The sequence below is a fragment of the Haliotis rufescens genome, unplaced genomic scaffold (assembly GCF_023055435.1).
Source record: "Haliotis rufescens isolate VD_foot unplaced genomic scaffold, xgHalRufe1.0.p SCAF_4, whole genome shotgun sequence".
NCBI lineage: Eukaryota > Metazoa > Mollusca > Gastropoda > Lepetellida > Haliotidae > Haliotis > Haliotis rufescens.
The window spans coordinates 18,799,228-18,816,816 of NW_025964112.1; the positions used below are offsets into that span (position 1 = coordinate 18,799,228).

At 41.0% G+C, this 17,589-nt stretch overlaps 1 protein-coding gene across 2 annotated transcripts; it reads left to right on the forward strand.

Annotated features, from left to right (window-relative positions):
• The first annotated feature begins 3,625 nt into the window (after positions 1-3,625).
• On the forward strand, positions 3,626-11,883 carry LOC124132107 (GTPase IMAP family member 9-like). Of its 2 annotated transcripts, none has more exons than XM_046495745.2 (5): positions 3,626-3,702; positions 4,147-4,213; positions 5,241-5,348; positions 9,194-9,319; positions 10,203-11,883. In XM_046495745.2, coding segments are annotated over exons 2-5 (1,413 nt in total). In that variant the 5' UTR covers positions 3,626-3,702; positions 4,147-4,212; the 3' UTR covers positions 11,381-11,883. The 2 variants fall into 2 exon arrangements, with proteins under 2 accessions (XP_046351701.2, XP_046351702.2); XM_046495746.2 differs by having other exon boundaries at positions 3,647-3,702; positions 4,157-4,213.
• The last annotated feature ends 5,706 nt before the right edge of the window (positions 11,884-17,589 follow it).

Below are 17,589 nucleotides of genomic sequence, written 5' to 3' on the forward strand. Positions count from 1 at the left end.
AATATAGCGATCACATCACATCGAATCAAACACCTGCAGCATAATCAAATAGGGTTGTTGCGATACTTTTTTCTCTGTATATATATGTCACATGTTTTATATATATATATATATATATATATATATATATATATATATATATATATATATATATACTAGCCACATAAAGAAACTGTGCACGGAGAAAATATAGATATAAGGGCACACCGTCCATATATGAAAGATAGGTTTGAACACAGCAATTATTGGAGACATTCAAACGCTCATGCACGTGCCATGCGATGTGACGTCATTGATGGGGGCCTATGGACGTGCAATGTGTTACTGCACGTGCATTCTGTGCAGCTGTACACAGCATGTGCAACTCAAACTTCGCTGTCACTTTGGAAAGCATGATCTGTGGTCATTCAAAAATTCAACATTTCCCACAGTGACGGGCGCCAACGTGTCTACCGGCGTTTGGGAGAACGTTATGCACGCAACTGTATTGTGGAGAGGAATCGTTTCGGAGGGGGCTCTGTGATGATTTGGGGTGGGATAACAGCACGGCACCGAACCCCTTTGGTGGTTGTTCAGGGCAATATCACCGGTGTTGGCTACAGAGATCAGATTCTGAGGCCTGTGGTCATTCCTTTCCTGCAACGTCACGGCCCGGGATTGACATTTCAACAGGACAACGCTCGTCCTCACACGGCTAGGGTCGCAATGGATTTCCTTCACCATAACAATGTCATGGCCTGCAATTTCTCTAGATCTCTCCCCAATAGAGCATGTTTGGGATGAAATGGAGCGCCGTCTGCGTCGTCTTCCACATCCTCCAGATAACGTCCGTGACTTGGCACAGGATTTGAGGAGGATATGGCAGGCCATTCCCCAGGCCTTCCAGGCCCATTTGGTGGACTCCATGCGTCGCCGATGCACCGCTGTGATTCACGCACAGGGTGGTCATACCCGTGATTGACTTTGTGACTTTATGGTTTGACCCCCTACTCCATTTTGATCTTCTGACGTCATCGTAACAGATGTTGTTCAGGTCCCGTTGACATTTTCTTATGGTCCGATCATTCAGCTGCTACAGCGTCTGCATCATTTTGTTCTTGCTGTGTTGTATTTCAATCCAGAATATATTTTCTCCGTGCACAGTTTCTTTATGTGGCTAGTATATATATATATGTATATGTATATGTATATATATGTATATGTATATATCAAACATGTGATTGATGGGCCAAAAGTGACAAAGAAGCTTATGAATGAATTCTTATGGAGCATTGAAGAATTGAGGAATGGACATGTTTTCAGGTTTTAGAGTCAATTAAAAAGTTTGGGGCAGAAATGTGGGTGATGTGGTCCAGGGGTTCTTTCTTTGAGGGACATATGACGATCTGTGATCTGGCATGGTTAGAGCGTTAACATCCCTATCTATGCACCATCACCTCTCCCACCGCTTCATACGCACGCACTCACGCAAGTCCTTGATCTTCCTTTATCTTAAATATTATTCAAGTGGGTTAGGTTGGAAAAACGTATCCGTACATAATTAACAAATCATCGAAAATTTGGATTAACGAACTACAGGTAGGTACTATTGTTCTTTGCAAACATGAAGACGTTTCCTACAGTAATTATCCGGATTGTGGGATTTCCGGGCCAACAGGGTCTCATTATATTCATGGAAAAAGATGCGGAAAAGATGGACGAGTGACCGGGCGGCGTTCGTACTTGCAGGGTTTCACTTGACAGACAGACAGACAGACAGATATTTTATTTACGTCTCACCTCAAATATTACATAAAAATATAAATATATATATATAATATTTAAATGAGTCACTCCTATTGGAGTTATGAGTGACGAAAACGTTAAAATATACAAATAAAGATTACTAAAATTCAAATAAATAAAAGGTAAATGTACACACAAAAGTTAAACACACTATACAGTATATCAAATATCTTTCCGTATGTTTAAAATAGCCTTGCAGGTTTTGGCAGCAACATGTACAACAATAGGGCTGGCGAGAATAAAACACAATTCAACATAATCATTTTGAAGATTAAAATCATGACACACATCAATACATTTTGTTAAAAGCTCTTTACGGACATCATTATAAACTGGACATTGAAGTAGAACATGCAGCTCATCTTCCACACAATCTGTACAATTAAAACACTCTCTCACTGACCGGAAGGTTATTATAGCGCCCAGTTTCCAGTTTTATCGGTGCAACTCCATATCTAAATACGGCGAGAGCTTTTCTGTTTTGTCTTGACATCGTGAGTTTATTGTAGTGTTCCACACTGAAATCTTTCTTGAACTGGTTGTATAGCCTTAGTTTATTACCTCCCTTGCCTCTGACACTGTTATCCTGATTTATTGCACTTTCCCACTTTTCTCGGAACTTTTTAAAAACTTCGTCTTTGACCTCCATGGCAATACGTCTGTAGTGGTAATTATTTTCTGTGGGGATAAAAACTTCTTTTCCAAGGGTTTTATATTTAAAATGAACTCTAAAATTCCAATTCTTCCTTTTTTTGAAAGCGTAGTTGTTAGCCCAAATAAAAACTCTTCTTGACAGTCTGTGGTCTTGCAAGGAACTTAGACGTTTATAAAACTTAGACACGGTCTCCCATTGACGAACTATTGGCGGTGTCCATCCCATGTCTCCAGACACGGCGTTGTTAGGGGTGAATTTTCGGAGTCCCATAAAAAACCGCATCGCTTTATTTTGTACAGCGTTGACACAAGACAGATCGTACTGTCTCCACATCGCAGAACCATACTGTATAGTAGACCACACCATCGAATCATAAAGTTTTGTATAGGTTTCGTATTGCAAACCACCAAGTGCCTTGTATTTTGATATAAGGAGGCCGAGAGCTCTGTTGGCTGGCTTCGCTACCGCTTGTCCCATGCGTTTGTAGTCGAGGTGCTCTGTAAGTAATGAACCAAGATAACTATAACAGCTGACTAGTTCGATATTGTTCATTCCAGACGAGAAGGTTGACGATGTTTTTTCTCGCTGATTTGTTCCTGAAGTGTATCAATTTAGATTTAGCTTCATTTATTTCCATCTTATTCTCCAGACACCAGGTGCTGAGTACATCAAGTGGAATGTTCATGTTATCCTCGTTCTCTGTAATTAAAACAATGTCGTCAGCATAGGCTAAAATTCCAACGTTGATATCGTCGACGTCTACACCAAGAGCCAGTTCGTTCACAGTTGTTATTAAGTCCGTAATAAAAATACATGTACTTTGTATCACACACAATCACATGGTTAATTTATAATCTGCAGTTGGCAGAGTGACCTGTTGTGACGTACTCTGAACAAGCATGCTAATCTGGACTTATATGGAACACTGTAAGGTATTCTTTTCACTATTTTGCAAGCTCAACCTTCTGTTGAAAGTTGTACCGTTAGTCGAGATTACAATATGTTTATATGACGTCTCATTTCAGAATTTCACAATCTTGACTTTCCCTAAAAATAATTTTAACCAAAAAACACGAAATGCGATGTATTTGTTATTTCGCAATGTCGCTCTTTTACAGTTTAATTAGCAGTTTTCAAAGTCGAGATTGCAAGCTCACGAATATGTCCCTTACACTGTTCCATATGCGTATCTGATAACATATCTGTGTTACCTTGCATATGCATCACCTGCGCGTTTCTCTTTCGGATCACTCCAGCTAAATGTAGGTACACATTTCCAATAGCTGACATTTGCTTAATATATACATGAATAGCTTTTGTGTCTGCCTTACAAACTTCACATAAATATCCCAAACTTTCATGTTGGTGATGTGCACAGTTTACTATACAGTGGGCCCATGGAGTGTCCAGTTCTCTAAGGCGCCGCAATTCGCTGTTCATTGTTTGTCTTGGTTTGTCAGCACCATACCCGTGCTCGCTAAGATGATCTTAACTCCCATACTTTAACATAGGCTTCATAGTGCTAAGATCGCTTTGTGCAAGTGGGCCCTGTATCACTTCGGTCTTTCCTCTCGCATCAAGCTGAAACGACGTGATACAACTGGAAAACTGTTCAAATACTCACTCACTCATTCACAATACAATTCAGTAAGATGAGCTTGTTGCAAATATATGTGAGAGTACGATGTTTCATTTACAGCTTTTAGTTTGTTTCAGATGAATTACATTGGACCACATTAGCAGATTTATTCAGCTTGATCCATTAGAACAAAAGTAAGCTTAAAAGCCTCATTCAGTACCTTAAACGTTATTTTCCTGCATATTTTCTTATCATTTCCGTCATCAGTCGGAGTCACACAAGGCGAGGCATTTAAGGCGACGCAATTTGCTCCACAGAGCTGCGTCCCTTAGTCGTGCTAGGATCCTATGATCACCATGATTATGGTCTTCGCTCATTTGAGACCTGTTTTACCCCAACAAGAAGCTGATATGCCGTGATATGACTGCAATACAGCTCAAAGAGTCGTTTAACTAAACTCACTTAAACACAGGGAACATATATGAAAGCGACAAAACCCTTTTCATGTTCATAAGAAATATCTGCCCAAAACAGAGTCGATGTTACGATTCCGACTATATCATTAGCACGTGTTTATTGCGGTTTTTTGCAATGACACATTGTTCCTGTACCTTAGCCCCTGTTATGGGCGTTGAGGTAGCCAGGTGGTAAGCGTTGATGCGATTCCCCACATGAGTACAGTGTCAAGCCCATTTCTGGTGTCCCACCTCATAATGGTCCTGAGACATTGCTTAAGCCGCACAAAAATAATCTCACTCATTCAGTTACGTAATATCAGTCTGATTCGCCGTTTTGTAAAATTGAATATTATTGTATATAGTTTCATATCGATCAAGCCATGGCCAATATCTAAAAAAACAGAAAAAACACACTATTGAATATTTAGTGTTCTGGAAACAGCTGTCAAAAGAAGTTGGTTTAAGATGAATACGTTTCAGTGTTTTGTTAAGGAAGGGTAATTAAAGTATATACATTTATTTCAAAAAGGTGCAACGAAGTTGAATGTTCCAAATAGTATGTTGAAATTTCAAGACACAAAGTTAAAATTCCAACATACCTTATCGTAATTTCATTATAGCACGTTAAATTTTCAAGCAGCTTTTGTTGATGTTTTCAACATATTACCTTGCAACTCAGAATCTTTAGAATCAATATATTAACTTATAATGCAACATAAAACTTTTACTATATTGGCGATTACACCATGTCCATATATTCCAGTGTGGGTCTGCACCAAGTGTTTCCATGCCAACAATACAAATGATGCATTTTGTACAAGTTGTAAAGCAGCAAAAAGAGAGGATGATAGGCCTAAAATTCCCATTCGAGGTAAGTAAAGTTGAATTAACTCATATTATCCATATTGCAAGTGTCCGTTTGGTACACTACGGGGTGATGTAAATGTAAGACCTAGGTTTTTTTTAATCTAATATGTACAGGAATCCTTACAGGGAGAAAAAGGCTTAGCACCTTAATGTACTGAACTGTGGTCATATTTCAACGGTTAATCAAAATACGCTAACTGTATTCCTTCTTATAAATGATGATCTTAAAGGGAGACTTGGTTCGAACAAACTGGCAGACCAAAATCAAGTCGATAAAACATATATTATTTGTTTGTAACTCAAATGTTCTGATGTTTATGAATCTAACATCTAATACTTAGGTAACATAGGGTAGACCAGTCAGTGCATTCCGCCATGACCTATGTAATGGAGAAACCATGACACCGAAGGAATGGTATGATTGTATAACCGGGTAGGCACAGAAAAGCCGAGGACGGAGGTGGAATGGTTTGTCCAACTTCTAAACCGCTATCCATTAATCTATGTCATTTTTGGAGCTTATATTTACACGGTATACGGGTCGCAAATAAGCGCTGTATAACGAGACACGCTTGATAACAGTTGTTATCGCGGGCCGCTGCGCGGACTGCACGTGCAGAAGAGGGCTGTACGTGCAGAAAGAACCGCGTGCGTCGTACCACCTGGCATTGTGTCGTTGACTGTTCACAAGAGAGGATGTCTGACGATGACGATATTTCTCTCAAAGTAAGTTAATTGATGAAAATTCTGCAGAAAAGGATGAGGATGACTTTTGTTTCCGTTTTGGTGACCCTTTGTCAGATGATGAAGTTGCTAAAAATTGCTCCCCAGGTTTTACAATTGCTCCCCAGGTTTTACAATTGCAATTGTAAAACCTGAGGAGCAATTGTAAAACCTGCTGAGTGGTCTTACTACAAAAGAAAGGTCGTCTGGGAGATGGTTACAACACCATGATAGGTTTATGAGTTGATTTAAGGTGTGTGACAAATGGGGAGTGTAACTAATGGGAGAATACCGTGAACAGTAAATCAGTGATGACACGACACTAGGCGCTTGCGCACGCACGCACGCACGCACACACACAGATGTAAGATAAAATCGGTCCGTACGAACATTTCTCGAATTTGGGCACTTCTACATCTCTAAAATATACTATTCCAAAAAAGAAACGCATAAGGCAGAAATCTGAAGAGACCAAGGTTTAATTTCAATCGTGTATAACTATTCAACAAACATACTCAGTAGCATGAAATTTGACGTGCACATGGCAGAAGTACGTGTGTATACGATAATAATGATCACCACTGACTAAACAGTCATGATTTTGTTCAGCGTCCACAGAAGTGTCAGTACCTGTTATGTCCACCACGTGCACGAATAACAGTTCGGACCCGCCTCGTCATGGACTGGATCAGACGCTGTATAACTGGTTGAGGAATTCTCCACTCCTGCTGAAGAAATGTAGCTGAGTTTGAGGTTGACGTACACGCTGACGTAGACGCCGATCAAGTTCATCCCAAGGATGTTCTATGGGGTTGCCATCCGGGGAACGAGATGGCCAGGGGAGCACAGGAATGTTGTTATTTGCCAGATACTCCATGGTGACACGTGCTGTATGTAGCCTGGCGTTGTCTTGCTGGAATAACTCCCGTCGGACGTCAATGACTGGGAGATGGTGTTGCTGAAGAATAATGTCCCTATAGCGCACAGCCGTCAGGTTTCCTTGGACATGGATAAGATTAGTACGGTTGGTGTAGGATATCGCCGCCCACATCATGACACTTCCTCCACCGAATCTGTCCACTTGACGTACACAGTTAGGAGCATAACGTTCATGGACCCGTCTGTAAACTCTGTTTCGTCCATCCCGTCTCTGTAGAAGAAACCTAGATTCATCGCTGAACCATATGCGCCTCCAGTTTCGTAAGTTCCAGGCCGACATGTTATTGCACCAGCGGAGACGTTGGGCGCGATGCTGACGTCGTAACACGTTCCCGATGTAGGGTCTCCGGGCTCTCAGTCCAACCTCTCCCAGTCTGTTCCGTACTGTTTGCCCCGATATCCTTCGAAGTCCAGGCACCCTGGCCGCTGTGCTCTCAGCTGTAACAGTACGATGTAGGACCCGGATGTAGCGATCCTGAGCTGCTGTGGTGACTCGAGGTCTTCCAGTGCGTGGACGGTTGTTTGTGGTACCCGTAAGGTTGTAGCGTGTTGCGAGTCGAGAAATCGTACTCTGGCTTACATTTAGACGTCCTGCAACTGAAGATTGCGACTCACCAGCCCCTAGTCTTCCAATGGCGATATTGCGAGTCGCAACGTCTAGACGTGGCATAATCATTCCGTCGTGAAACTCTTCAAAACTGATTTCACATTTCGAATGCGACATGGCATTTTATAGACAGATACAGCATGCAACCCATGGCCCAATTTGCACGTGCAAAATGAGTTTGGTTTCGTTTGATGATGTGTTTTCAGAAATTTGTAAAACGTCTTATCAAACACAACGTTTTGCGTTTTTGGTGGTTTTTTAAAATACAGAGACCGCCTCCGTGGTCTTGTGGTAGAGCGTCCGCCCGGAGAGCGGAAGGTCCAGGGTTCGATCCCGGGCCGCGTCATACAAAAAGACGTTAAAAGATTGTACTTGTTGTTACCCTGTCTGGCGCTCGGCATTAAGGGGCTTAAACAAGGACTGGTCGGCTCGGAGTCAGTATACTGTGTCTGAGTGGGGTATTCATGTTAAACTGCGGCATGGTATCTCAGTGAGCTAGCACTATAAATCGGCATCAGTCCGGACTGGTACAAGCAGCCACACACACACATACACGTGCATGCACGTCGCTATATAAGTGCAATAATCTTGGACGCGACGTTAAACCCAATTTCACCTCACCTCACCTTAAAATACAGATTTGCATAGAAGTCTCCTATGAACAGATTTATAACATATTTTATCGATTCAGTTGTCATATTCTTTGACCTATGCGTTTCTTTTTTTTGAATAGTATAGTTTTATAATATATATGCTGTTTCATCTCTGTCGATCTCATTTTAAATAATTTACGTAAATATAAAACTATCAAGCGTAGTACATCCATCACAGGAGTTTAATATATTTGCAAACGTAATATTACGTTTATAATATTTCTGAAATGACGTACAAATAGAGTGAGTGAGTGAGTGAGTGAGTGAGTATGGTTTTACGCCGCTTTTAGCAATATTCCAGCAATATCACGGCGGGGGACACCAGAAATGGGCTTCACACATTGTACCCATGTCGGGAATCGAACCCGGGTCTTCGGCGTGACGAGCGAACGCTTTAACCACTAGGCTACCCGACCGGCCCCTACAAATAGATGATAGCTTATTTACTGATAGTGTTGAAACTAAACACGATATGTTAATTGCGAATTTCGTCTGCTGTGTATAAGTGCAGATAGTCTGCTGCTTCCTAGTAAAGAATGAAAGGATTTAAGAAATATATTCGCTTTGCAACACAGTGGGGAGCAGTTTTAATGTCTTTCTTTTGTAGTTGCTTATAAGCGGATTTATCTATTCCAAATCTCGTATGGTCGATAGTGTGAACAAATACTGCATAAATACTGAACAAAACATACTTTCATGATGCATAGCCACGTCGTTAGACTCATCGATTACATTTATGGCGTTGTTGACTTCATTTATGTTCATAAGAATTTCAGCTTAATTCAACATGAGTAAAATGGATTGTTAATTAACGCCGGATATTGTTAAGTTCGTAAACTTTTTCTCTGGGCAATTACATACACACAAGTAAAGACCATTGTTACTTCTGATACTAAGGCGTAAATAAAATAGCTTGTTGTTTTTCAGATGACCCATCTTGCGGGAAGTGCAAATCGCCAATAGATCCTAACCTTGGCAAGTGTCTGAAATGCAAGAAGATGGACTTGCGAAAAGTGATAGCACGCCCAGTTCCTCGAGCCTTTACTGTCAGGGGTTGGTATTTTCCTTATCCATATCAAGCCTTAATTGCTATGTACAGGGTACAGTGTTTTCCTTAAAAAACCAAACACATCTTCATCAGTTGAAAATCAGTATCCCAGTCTTCCAAACCAGTGTACGGTTTGGGTGAAAACATCAAAGGATCTGATTTTGTGTTAGAGTTGTTTTTCCTTCACTGCTTCAAGAGTTTCAATCTTTCAATCAAATTTTCTTTCAAATGGTGTAATACCAGTAACGTGTAATTCTTTGGCGAACTTTGTGAAGTTGTTTATGTAGAACCATTTTAAAAACGAATAATTTAATTCTTACTTAACAATATTTGGTATAAATCTAAGGATTATTTCAGGATGATACGTATCGTTTGTTTATGTTGTTTCCCACACAACTACAATGAACAAAGCAGGCCGCGGGTCCATACCTTACTTTGAACAATATTAAAGTTATATCAAAAGGTGTCGGCTGGGGGCGAGCCTTATTGACGCAGAACACATGTACCGTCCACTATGAAAATGGTTCTGATTGACCAAGGATCATAATGGGAGAAAATCTACATTCGAACCCCAGTCATTGGATTCTCGCTTGCCTAAAGGATCAACCCATATTGATCACTGTAACGGAGGTGATATTATTCTTACTTTGTTTAGGGATCCTCAGATTTAGAATTTCAGCATTTAAATACACAGTAAATCAACAGAGGAAGAACAGTTTACCCTGTGAGTTTGATTAAAACGCAAATTTGCACAGATATGTATTTCGAATTAAAAAAAGTTTTATTTTTATTTTCTGTGTGACCATTTTAAGAAAGAACCGTACACCAAGTGAATAAATGAGACGTAACCAACTAATCATTAAACGTCGAGCTTATGTGTATTTCCAGACACAGTGGAAGACCTCAGGGTGATATTGATTGGCAAAACTGGTGGTGGAAAGAGTGCTACAGCAAATACGATAATAGCTAAGGAGGTATTTACTTCAAGTGTCTCCTTTTCATCTGTCACAAAGACGTGCGAGTATGCAAGTGGTGAACGGTTTGGCCGCGTGGTTCAACTGGTAGACACGCCAGGTCTGTTTGACACTAACTTGAAGAAAGATGTGGTAGAGACTGAGATCAAGAAAAGCGTTGCAATGTCCTCTCCTGGTCCGCATGCCTTCCTGTTGGTCACATCCTTTACAAACAGATTCACTGTCGAGGAACAGAAAGTTTTCAAGGAAATCGACGGAATGTTCGGAGAGGGAGTTACAAGGCACATGATTGTTGTCTTCACAAGTAGGGATCAGATTGACAAGATGACCGTCAGTGAGTACCTTTCACGCGCCCCTGAATGCCTTCAGCAGTTACTGAAGAGTGCAGGCGGAGGTTATCTCAGCTTCAACAACAAAGGACAACATGAGGAGAAGGAAGAAGATGTCAAGGCTCTCTTTTCTCGAATTGACCAGATGGTGGCCAAAAATGGAGGAGCTCCTTTCGCATCCAGGATGTTCCAACAGGGAGAGGAAATGATGAAGGGAACAATCACCAAGACACTGAGGGACGAACATAAGGACATTAAGGATGTAGTAGAAGAACAGCTTGAAGTGGAAATGGAAGAAAAGATAGCAAGGGATAGAGAATTCTATCAGAAACTTCAGGAGGTAGAGCCCGAAACTGCAGAAACTATGAAGAAAGAGAGGGAAGCAAACAGACTGAAAAGCCTCCAAACTGTTGCAGAGATAGAGAATACCTTGGATGATGTGGTGACGAAGGAGGTGGAAATGTTGGTAAACAAAGACAAAATAATAATTCAAATGGAACAAATGAGCGGGGCAGAACGAGTGAGGATGCAGCGTGAACTGGCCGATGCTGGGGAGATCATCAAGCAACTAATAGCACATAGAAAAAGAGCTGAAGTTTGGGTGAAAAAGGAACGGCTGACATACTCAAACATGTTAATGTCACAGATGATTCGGGAGCAGGAACGAGAGAAAGTTAAAACTTGCGATCGCGATACTCTTCGTAACTTAAAGGCGGCCATTGAGACCGTCCCAAACTTTCTTAGACTGTTCAGGGATAACTGACATTTGATGACAATTCCAATGCCTTGTACGACATTCATTTGGGCTTTATTTTAGACATCAAGTAGCCATTTTTAAAGATAACTAAATAGAGTTGGTGTCTTACTGAAACCATTGGAGGTAAAGAAATTACGTCATTTGTTTTGCCTTCACTTCACTTTTACAATACCATGTAATGTAAATATAAACGAGGAAACCCTTTCCATAAATCATACGAAATCTCTTCCTAATGAAGTAGTCCATCCGATTAAATCGCGAGCATGTGTTTATGAATCACTATCAAATAGTGACGAATTCGCGATAAGGTGAGCACATCCTTGCCCATCGGTATCACCTGTTACTACTAACACATACAAAGATAAGTGAACTGTTCACCTGAAGTTAGTTTCTACCCTTTTTTAATTTCCACCTTTTGTTATCTTATTTTGTTGTCCTTACCTGCACATATATACTGAACAGCATTGAAAACGCACCAGCAATAAATCTTGAAATATTACAAAAACAACTTGAGCAATGACCGATTTTGATTAGAACAGACATAGACGGATTTAATAAGAAAGACGACAAAGGAAACAGGAATAACACACAGTAATTACAATTACGTCATCAGTGTAAGGAAGACACATAGGGTTAAAATGAAAAGGCAATATCTGGTATGTCTGCCATTGACAGCAACACAGGCCATGCAACGTCTTTTCATTGATCGAATAAGTCTGCGAATAGTGTTCCGGGGCATTCCACTCTTGACGTAGTGTATCTTAAAGTTCTCTCAGGTTGTGTACTTGCGGACCACGTGAGAGGCGTTGACCCAGGTAATCCCATAGATGTTCAATTGGCGATAGATCGGGTGACAGGGCTGGCCATGGAAGCAGAGGACCATTATTGTTCGCTAGGTACTGTGTTGAAACACGTGCTGTGTGCGCTCTTGCATTATCTTGCTGGAAGGTGTGCATATCCTGGTGCTGATGAAAGAATGGGATGACGTGATTTGCCAATATGTTATTCCTGTAGCAAAGGGCATTAACTCTTCCACGACAAACATGGAGCTCTGTTCGATGGTTATGACTGATGCCCTCCCACACCATGACCCCCCCCCCCCCCATCGATCTGTCTGTACAACGCAGTCATTGTGGTAGCGTTCTCCACGTCGACGCCACACTCAGTCGACCGTCAGCATTCCGTAAATGAAAACGGGACTCATCAGAGAACAGCACACCATGCCACTGCCGCAATCTCCAATGACGATGCCTTTTGGCCCAACGCAGACGTTCGTTTAGATGTCGATCAGTGAGTATGGGTCCAACATATGGACGCCGAGCACGTAGCCCTGCTGAGCGGAGACGTCGACGTACGGTGTCAGCACTGATCAATTCCGTCGGCCTTGTACGGTTGCTGCAGTCCTGGTTGCCGGAAGTGTACGATCACGAAGATGCCGACGAACAATATGGCGATCCTGACGTGGTGTAGTTACACGACGTTGACCCGGACGTGATCTCTGGTGGTTCTTGTCTGCTGCTATCTGCTCAGTAGCCTGAGGACTGTTGAATGATGGCATTGAAACCGTTGTGCAACGACTCTACTTGACGTACCAACTTGACGCATGCCCAGGGCACGTTCACGTTCCTCTGCTGTTAATCTTTGCATTTCTTGTGTCAGTACCCTTAACGTCTGCAGCAACAAGTGATGTGGCTTTTAAAAGTCTGCCTTTTATAGCCTTATTCTGCATGCTTCCCGTGAAACAAAACACGTTTTCCATGATGTGCACGCAATTGGTTGCGTTTTGGCGATGTCGCTCACAAAAAATCTAGGAATGTGTTTGACGAGCTGTTCGTCTTCATGCTTTGTCCAGAACGTCGTATATTACTCATTCACTTATATATTTTCAAATGACTTAAGCCCGGATAAAAATACATCCATTTTCATGGTGGTGCGTTTTCAGTGCTGTTCAGTATATATGCTCTCTGCCTCATGGCATTCATTCACCTGATGAAGGAGTAAGCATATACTCGGAAACTTTGTATTCCTCATAATAAAGAAGTTGACATCCATATATTCTCTTCCTTACGTTCACCTAAAGAAAAACAGTATGGAACATGCCGTACAAATCAAAATAGAGAAATGCATCTTATATCAATTTGGTTACTGGTGCGTCAAATTTGGAAATGTTGGGAATGTTATCACCCTCATGATACAACTTTTGAGCAAGAGTCGTTTACGCTCTTTGAAATCTTAGTAGAAAGACCATGCTCGATTATACCTTAATAGACGTGAAATTTAGACGCAAAAGGCTGAAGCTGCTGAAATATTGCTGGACACAAAAGGGAAAGTTGAATATTGGAAAGTTGAAGTCAACCCTTTTGTCATTGGTCAGTTTTTGTCACTCCGAATCTTTATGCATAGATCTGAATTTGAAACTGATAGGGCGTTTTCACTGGTCTCCTTTATTTCTTGTTCAGGTGGGTAAATCAGTTATGTTGTCTGCGAGGAAGTCCGACACCATCTTGAAATCATAGAAACTGCGCATGCATGTTTCCACCAATATTGACACATAACGTTGGCGGGGTTCTGATCCAGTTTAAAATTTTCAATTTCTTCAGCCATTCCTAAAACCACATAAGTTGTTTGTGTAGAGGGGCCCACCGAGTACTGCCTAGAGTAAGGATCGGGTGGTTACGATGTGTGATCTGGTTGATAGTGTGTCATCGTACCCCGAATGCATATGTCGTTGCCAACCACGTCATCCGATTTGGAGTTGCTGTATTACAAGACTAAGCTTTAGGATCAATCTCTCGTGCTTGTATATGAAAATAACCTATGATTCGTTCTATACATAATCGAAAAGTTTGTTATCGTTTTCTGTAGTACAATTACGATCACCGCGGAGAAGTCAAGAATAATTAGTGAATAATTCGTGCATTTCTGCGAAAACTAATGTATTGATTTGACCCTAATAAGGAGTTTTATGGGACTATCACGCGGTCAACGCGTGGCTGGTCATTTGGGTGCATACCCCATTTGCCTGGGTCAGTTGGCCTATAGAGGCAAAGGCGCTTGGCATAAGGCCTACCCGAAATGGATCCCGATAGTCTACACCCCTACTGGAGTGAGTGAGTGAGTGAGTGAGTGAGTGAGTGAGTGAGTATGGTTTTACGCCGCTTTTAGCAATATTCCAGCAATATCACGGCGGGGGACACCAGAAATGGGCTTTACACATTGTACCCCTGTCGGGAATCGAACCCGGGTCTTCGGCGTGACGAGCGAACGCTTTAAACACTAGGCTACCCGACCGCCGTACCCCTACTTGAAAAATGATCTTGTCCTGTTGTACTGAACAGAACAGAACTGTTTTTGCAATCAGGCCGTATCACACGTTATGTGATGACTTACAGTGAGTGAGTAAGTTGGGTTTAAGTTGGCCGCTTTTAACAATATTCCAGTTATGTCACGGCGTGTGCGGCTTAATGTGGGAGGAAAGCCCGAAGTAATGCAGGTCTCACTTCGGTGAAACCCACGAGCACGGGACGAACCTGAATTCGAACCCACAATCATAGGTTTCTGGCGTGCCCAAGGGACGCAACTCTGCACAGCGAATCGCGGCGCCTTAGACGACTGGGCCACCCGTGCTCCCTTGATGACTTAAAAATATATACACAATAATCAAGAGATGTAATGGCAATCATAATATAAGGGACAATAACATATATTATTACATTTACAAATTATATCTGTATTTTCATTGGTTAAGTAAGGGTCACATGACATTCCTCATGACACAGTATTGCTCTGAGACCCCATGCAGCGATCAAAAGTCATACTGTTGCTCTGCTGATTTTGCCAATGGACTCCAAGGAGAGAAATGTTTTCAGCCAATCAGAGAGCGTAACGCAATGTTTCTTCTGCATCATCTTCTGTGACTCCCCGTGACATCTGATTTAAATATTGCTGAATTTGAAATATTCTTGTTTTAAAAATTGTGTAATAAAATAATTATATATTAGCCACAATTCTGAAAATATCGTGTTATGACCATCATGAATGGTCAATTATTGATACATATGTAGAGAGAGACAGTTCATGCCTTTTTAGCAAAATTTGGAGAAAACAAATTAAGATACTAGACTTTAGACTGACAAACAGACAGATAATAAATTTCATTAACAGGCCATCGTCCCGTATCGTCCACATATTATAACTCGTCACGATATGGCTGAAATACTGCCGATGTGACGTAAAATATTAACTCACTCACTCACTCACATATTATAAGCATGGTAGTCATCTTCAACATATTTACAGTTTTACAGTAAAAGTTTTCTGAAGGCACGAATATTGGTACTCTGGGAAAATTTCATGAAATTAATAATGTTTCGTTTACGAAAATAGCATATGTCTTCATAATCACTTCTTAGCTCTCTAAAATATTTACATGAGAATAATACATACAATTCATCACCAAAACAATTAGACTGACAAAGATTCCGTTTTCTTTCTATTGAGGTGTCGTTGGTCCTATAACACGAGACCCCTTGCCCAGTTGACGCTCCTGTTACAGAGCTACCTACCGAATATAAATGTTATCACCTAGCTGTTATCTACGTAGCTGTTATGGAGTAGTTCATTGTCAAAAACCTAGGGCAAAAACTTAGTTGGTGGATGGTTGGAAATTGGAATACATTATTGTAATTACATTGATAATCCTCCTCTAATCCTCTCAAAAAGCACGAGCTATATCGGAAGCAGGCCATTAGGGATGACACCCGTGGCTAATACTCTCTAAATAAATCAGGGTAAAGCCTAAATATATGATGCTACACTGTGAATGGATTGCAGGTAATGTTTGTTAAATAATATTGTCCGTAAATACATAACATTAGTGTTTAATTTATGATCAACTTGCATTTTGTCTTTTGTCTTGTACAAATGTACATGTACATAGAGAATCTCACGCTCGTGTCTTTTGATATCAAATATATCAACACGAGTTGATAAAAGTGGGAAAACTCTGAGGCTTGCCGAGGAGTTTTTCCACTTTTATCAACGAGTGTTGATATATTTGATGTCAAAAGACACGAGGGTGAGATTATATTTTTCATCCAACATCATTCTTCCAACTTTTTCAGTTTGTAGACTGTAATAAACAGTGTCTTAAGTGTAAAAAGTACTGCTAACAGCTTCAGTAGCAGAGCCATTAGTGATGTCATTTGATTGTGACATTATTTTGCCAGGAATAAAGTGTAAAAACTACTGCTAACAGCTTCAGTAGCAGTAGCAGTGTGACGTCATGGTAACCAACGACATCACAATGATCTCACCTAAGCGATATCTCCTGTGGGAGCCTGTCTTTGATGATAAATGCACTTGCATAGAGTCGTTTGATAAATATCGCTGTGTCGGTGGTGTTATCATCACACATATGGGGAGATATTCTTATCAGTGTCACGACACAGTTGATAACAATATGAAGTGCATTATGCACACCATCCTGACAATTATATACGTATATGCATTAGACACCTTAACTCAGTAAGTTTATAAGATGCATAAATAACTACTTTAAGGGATCCAATATGTATTTTCTGTATTGTGTCATAGATCCCCTACACGTATCGTGTATACCAGCGGTGTTGTAAAACGCTACCATAAGTGTATATTGAAATACTATTCCGGTCTCTCCGAAATCTTTGTCCGCGCGACTTCTCTTAAACTATTCAGTGGATTCATCTTAAACTTAGTACATATAATCTGTGTCATATGGAGGGGTGCAGTCAAACGAACAAAATGTGTTTATTAATTTTCCATTATTTAAAGAATGTTTCAAACCCTAACCCTATCCTAGCTATTTAATTTGAAACTACTGACACACTAGGCGGGTCGGAGGTATTAGTGAGCCACGCTCACTTTTGCTCTTGTTTCAATATGTTTCAAAAGTACGCCGAAATTATATCTGTCTGTTTAATATATTAGGCAAACAGTCGGCGTATCCCCTCTTACCACCAGCCCCCTCCAAGCAGGACCCTTAATCCCCGGCGCTATCAATAAATGTCAATTTAACACTTCCTCACGTCGCCGGATCTTACGTATGTACATGTACGTGAGTCACTGACCTTGCCCTACGTCATGTAATACCTCTATCTACAAAACCTTACTGACATGGTCAATCATGGATCCGGACCCAGACAGAAGCGGACGGATTGTACGGCTAGTCGTGGGGT

Bases quoted from the DNA above. Each gene is read 5' to 3' on its own strand.
- LOC124132107 (XM_046495745.2), top strand. The intron at 5,349-9,193 runs GTAAGTAAAGTT...GTTGTTTTTCAG, and splicing joins GCCTAAAATTCCCATTCGAG to ATGACCCATCTTGCGGGAAG. The intron at 9,320-10,202 runs GTTGGTATTTTC...GTGTATTTCCAG, and splicing joins TCGAGCCTTTACTGTCAGGG to ACACAGTGGAAGACCTCAGG.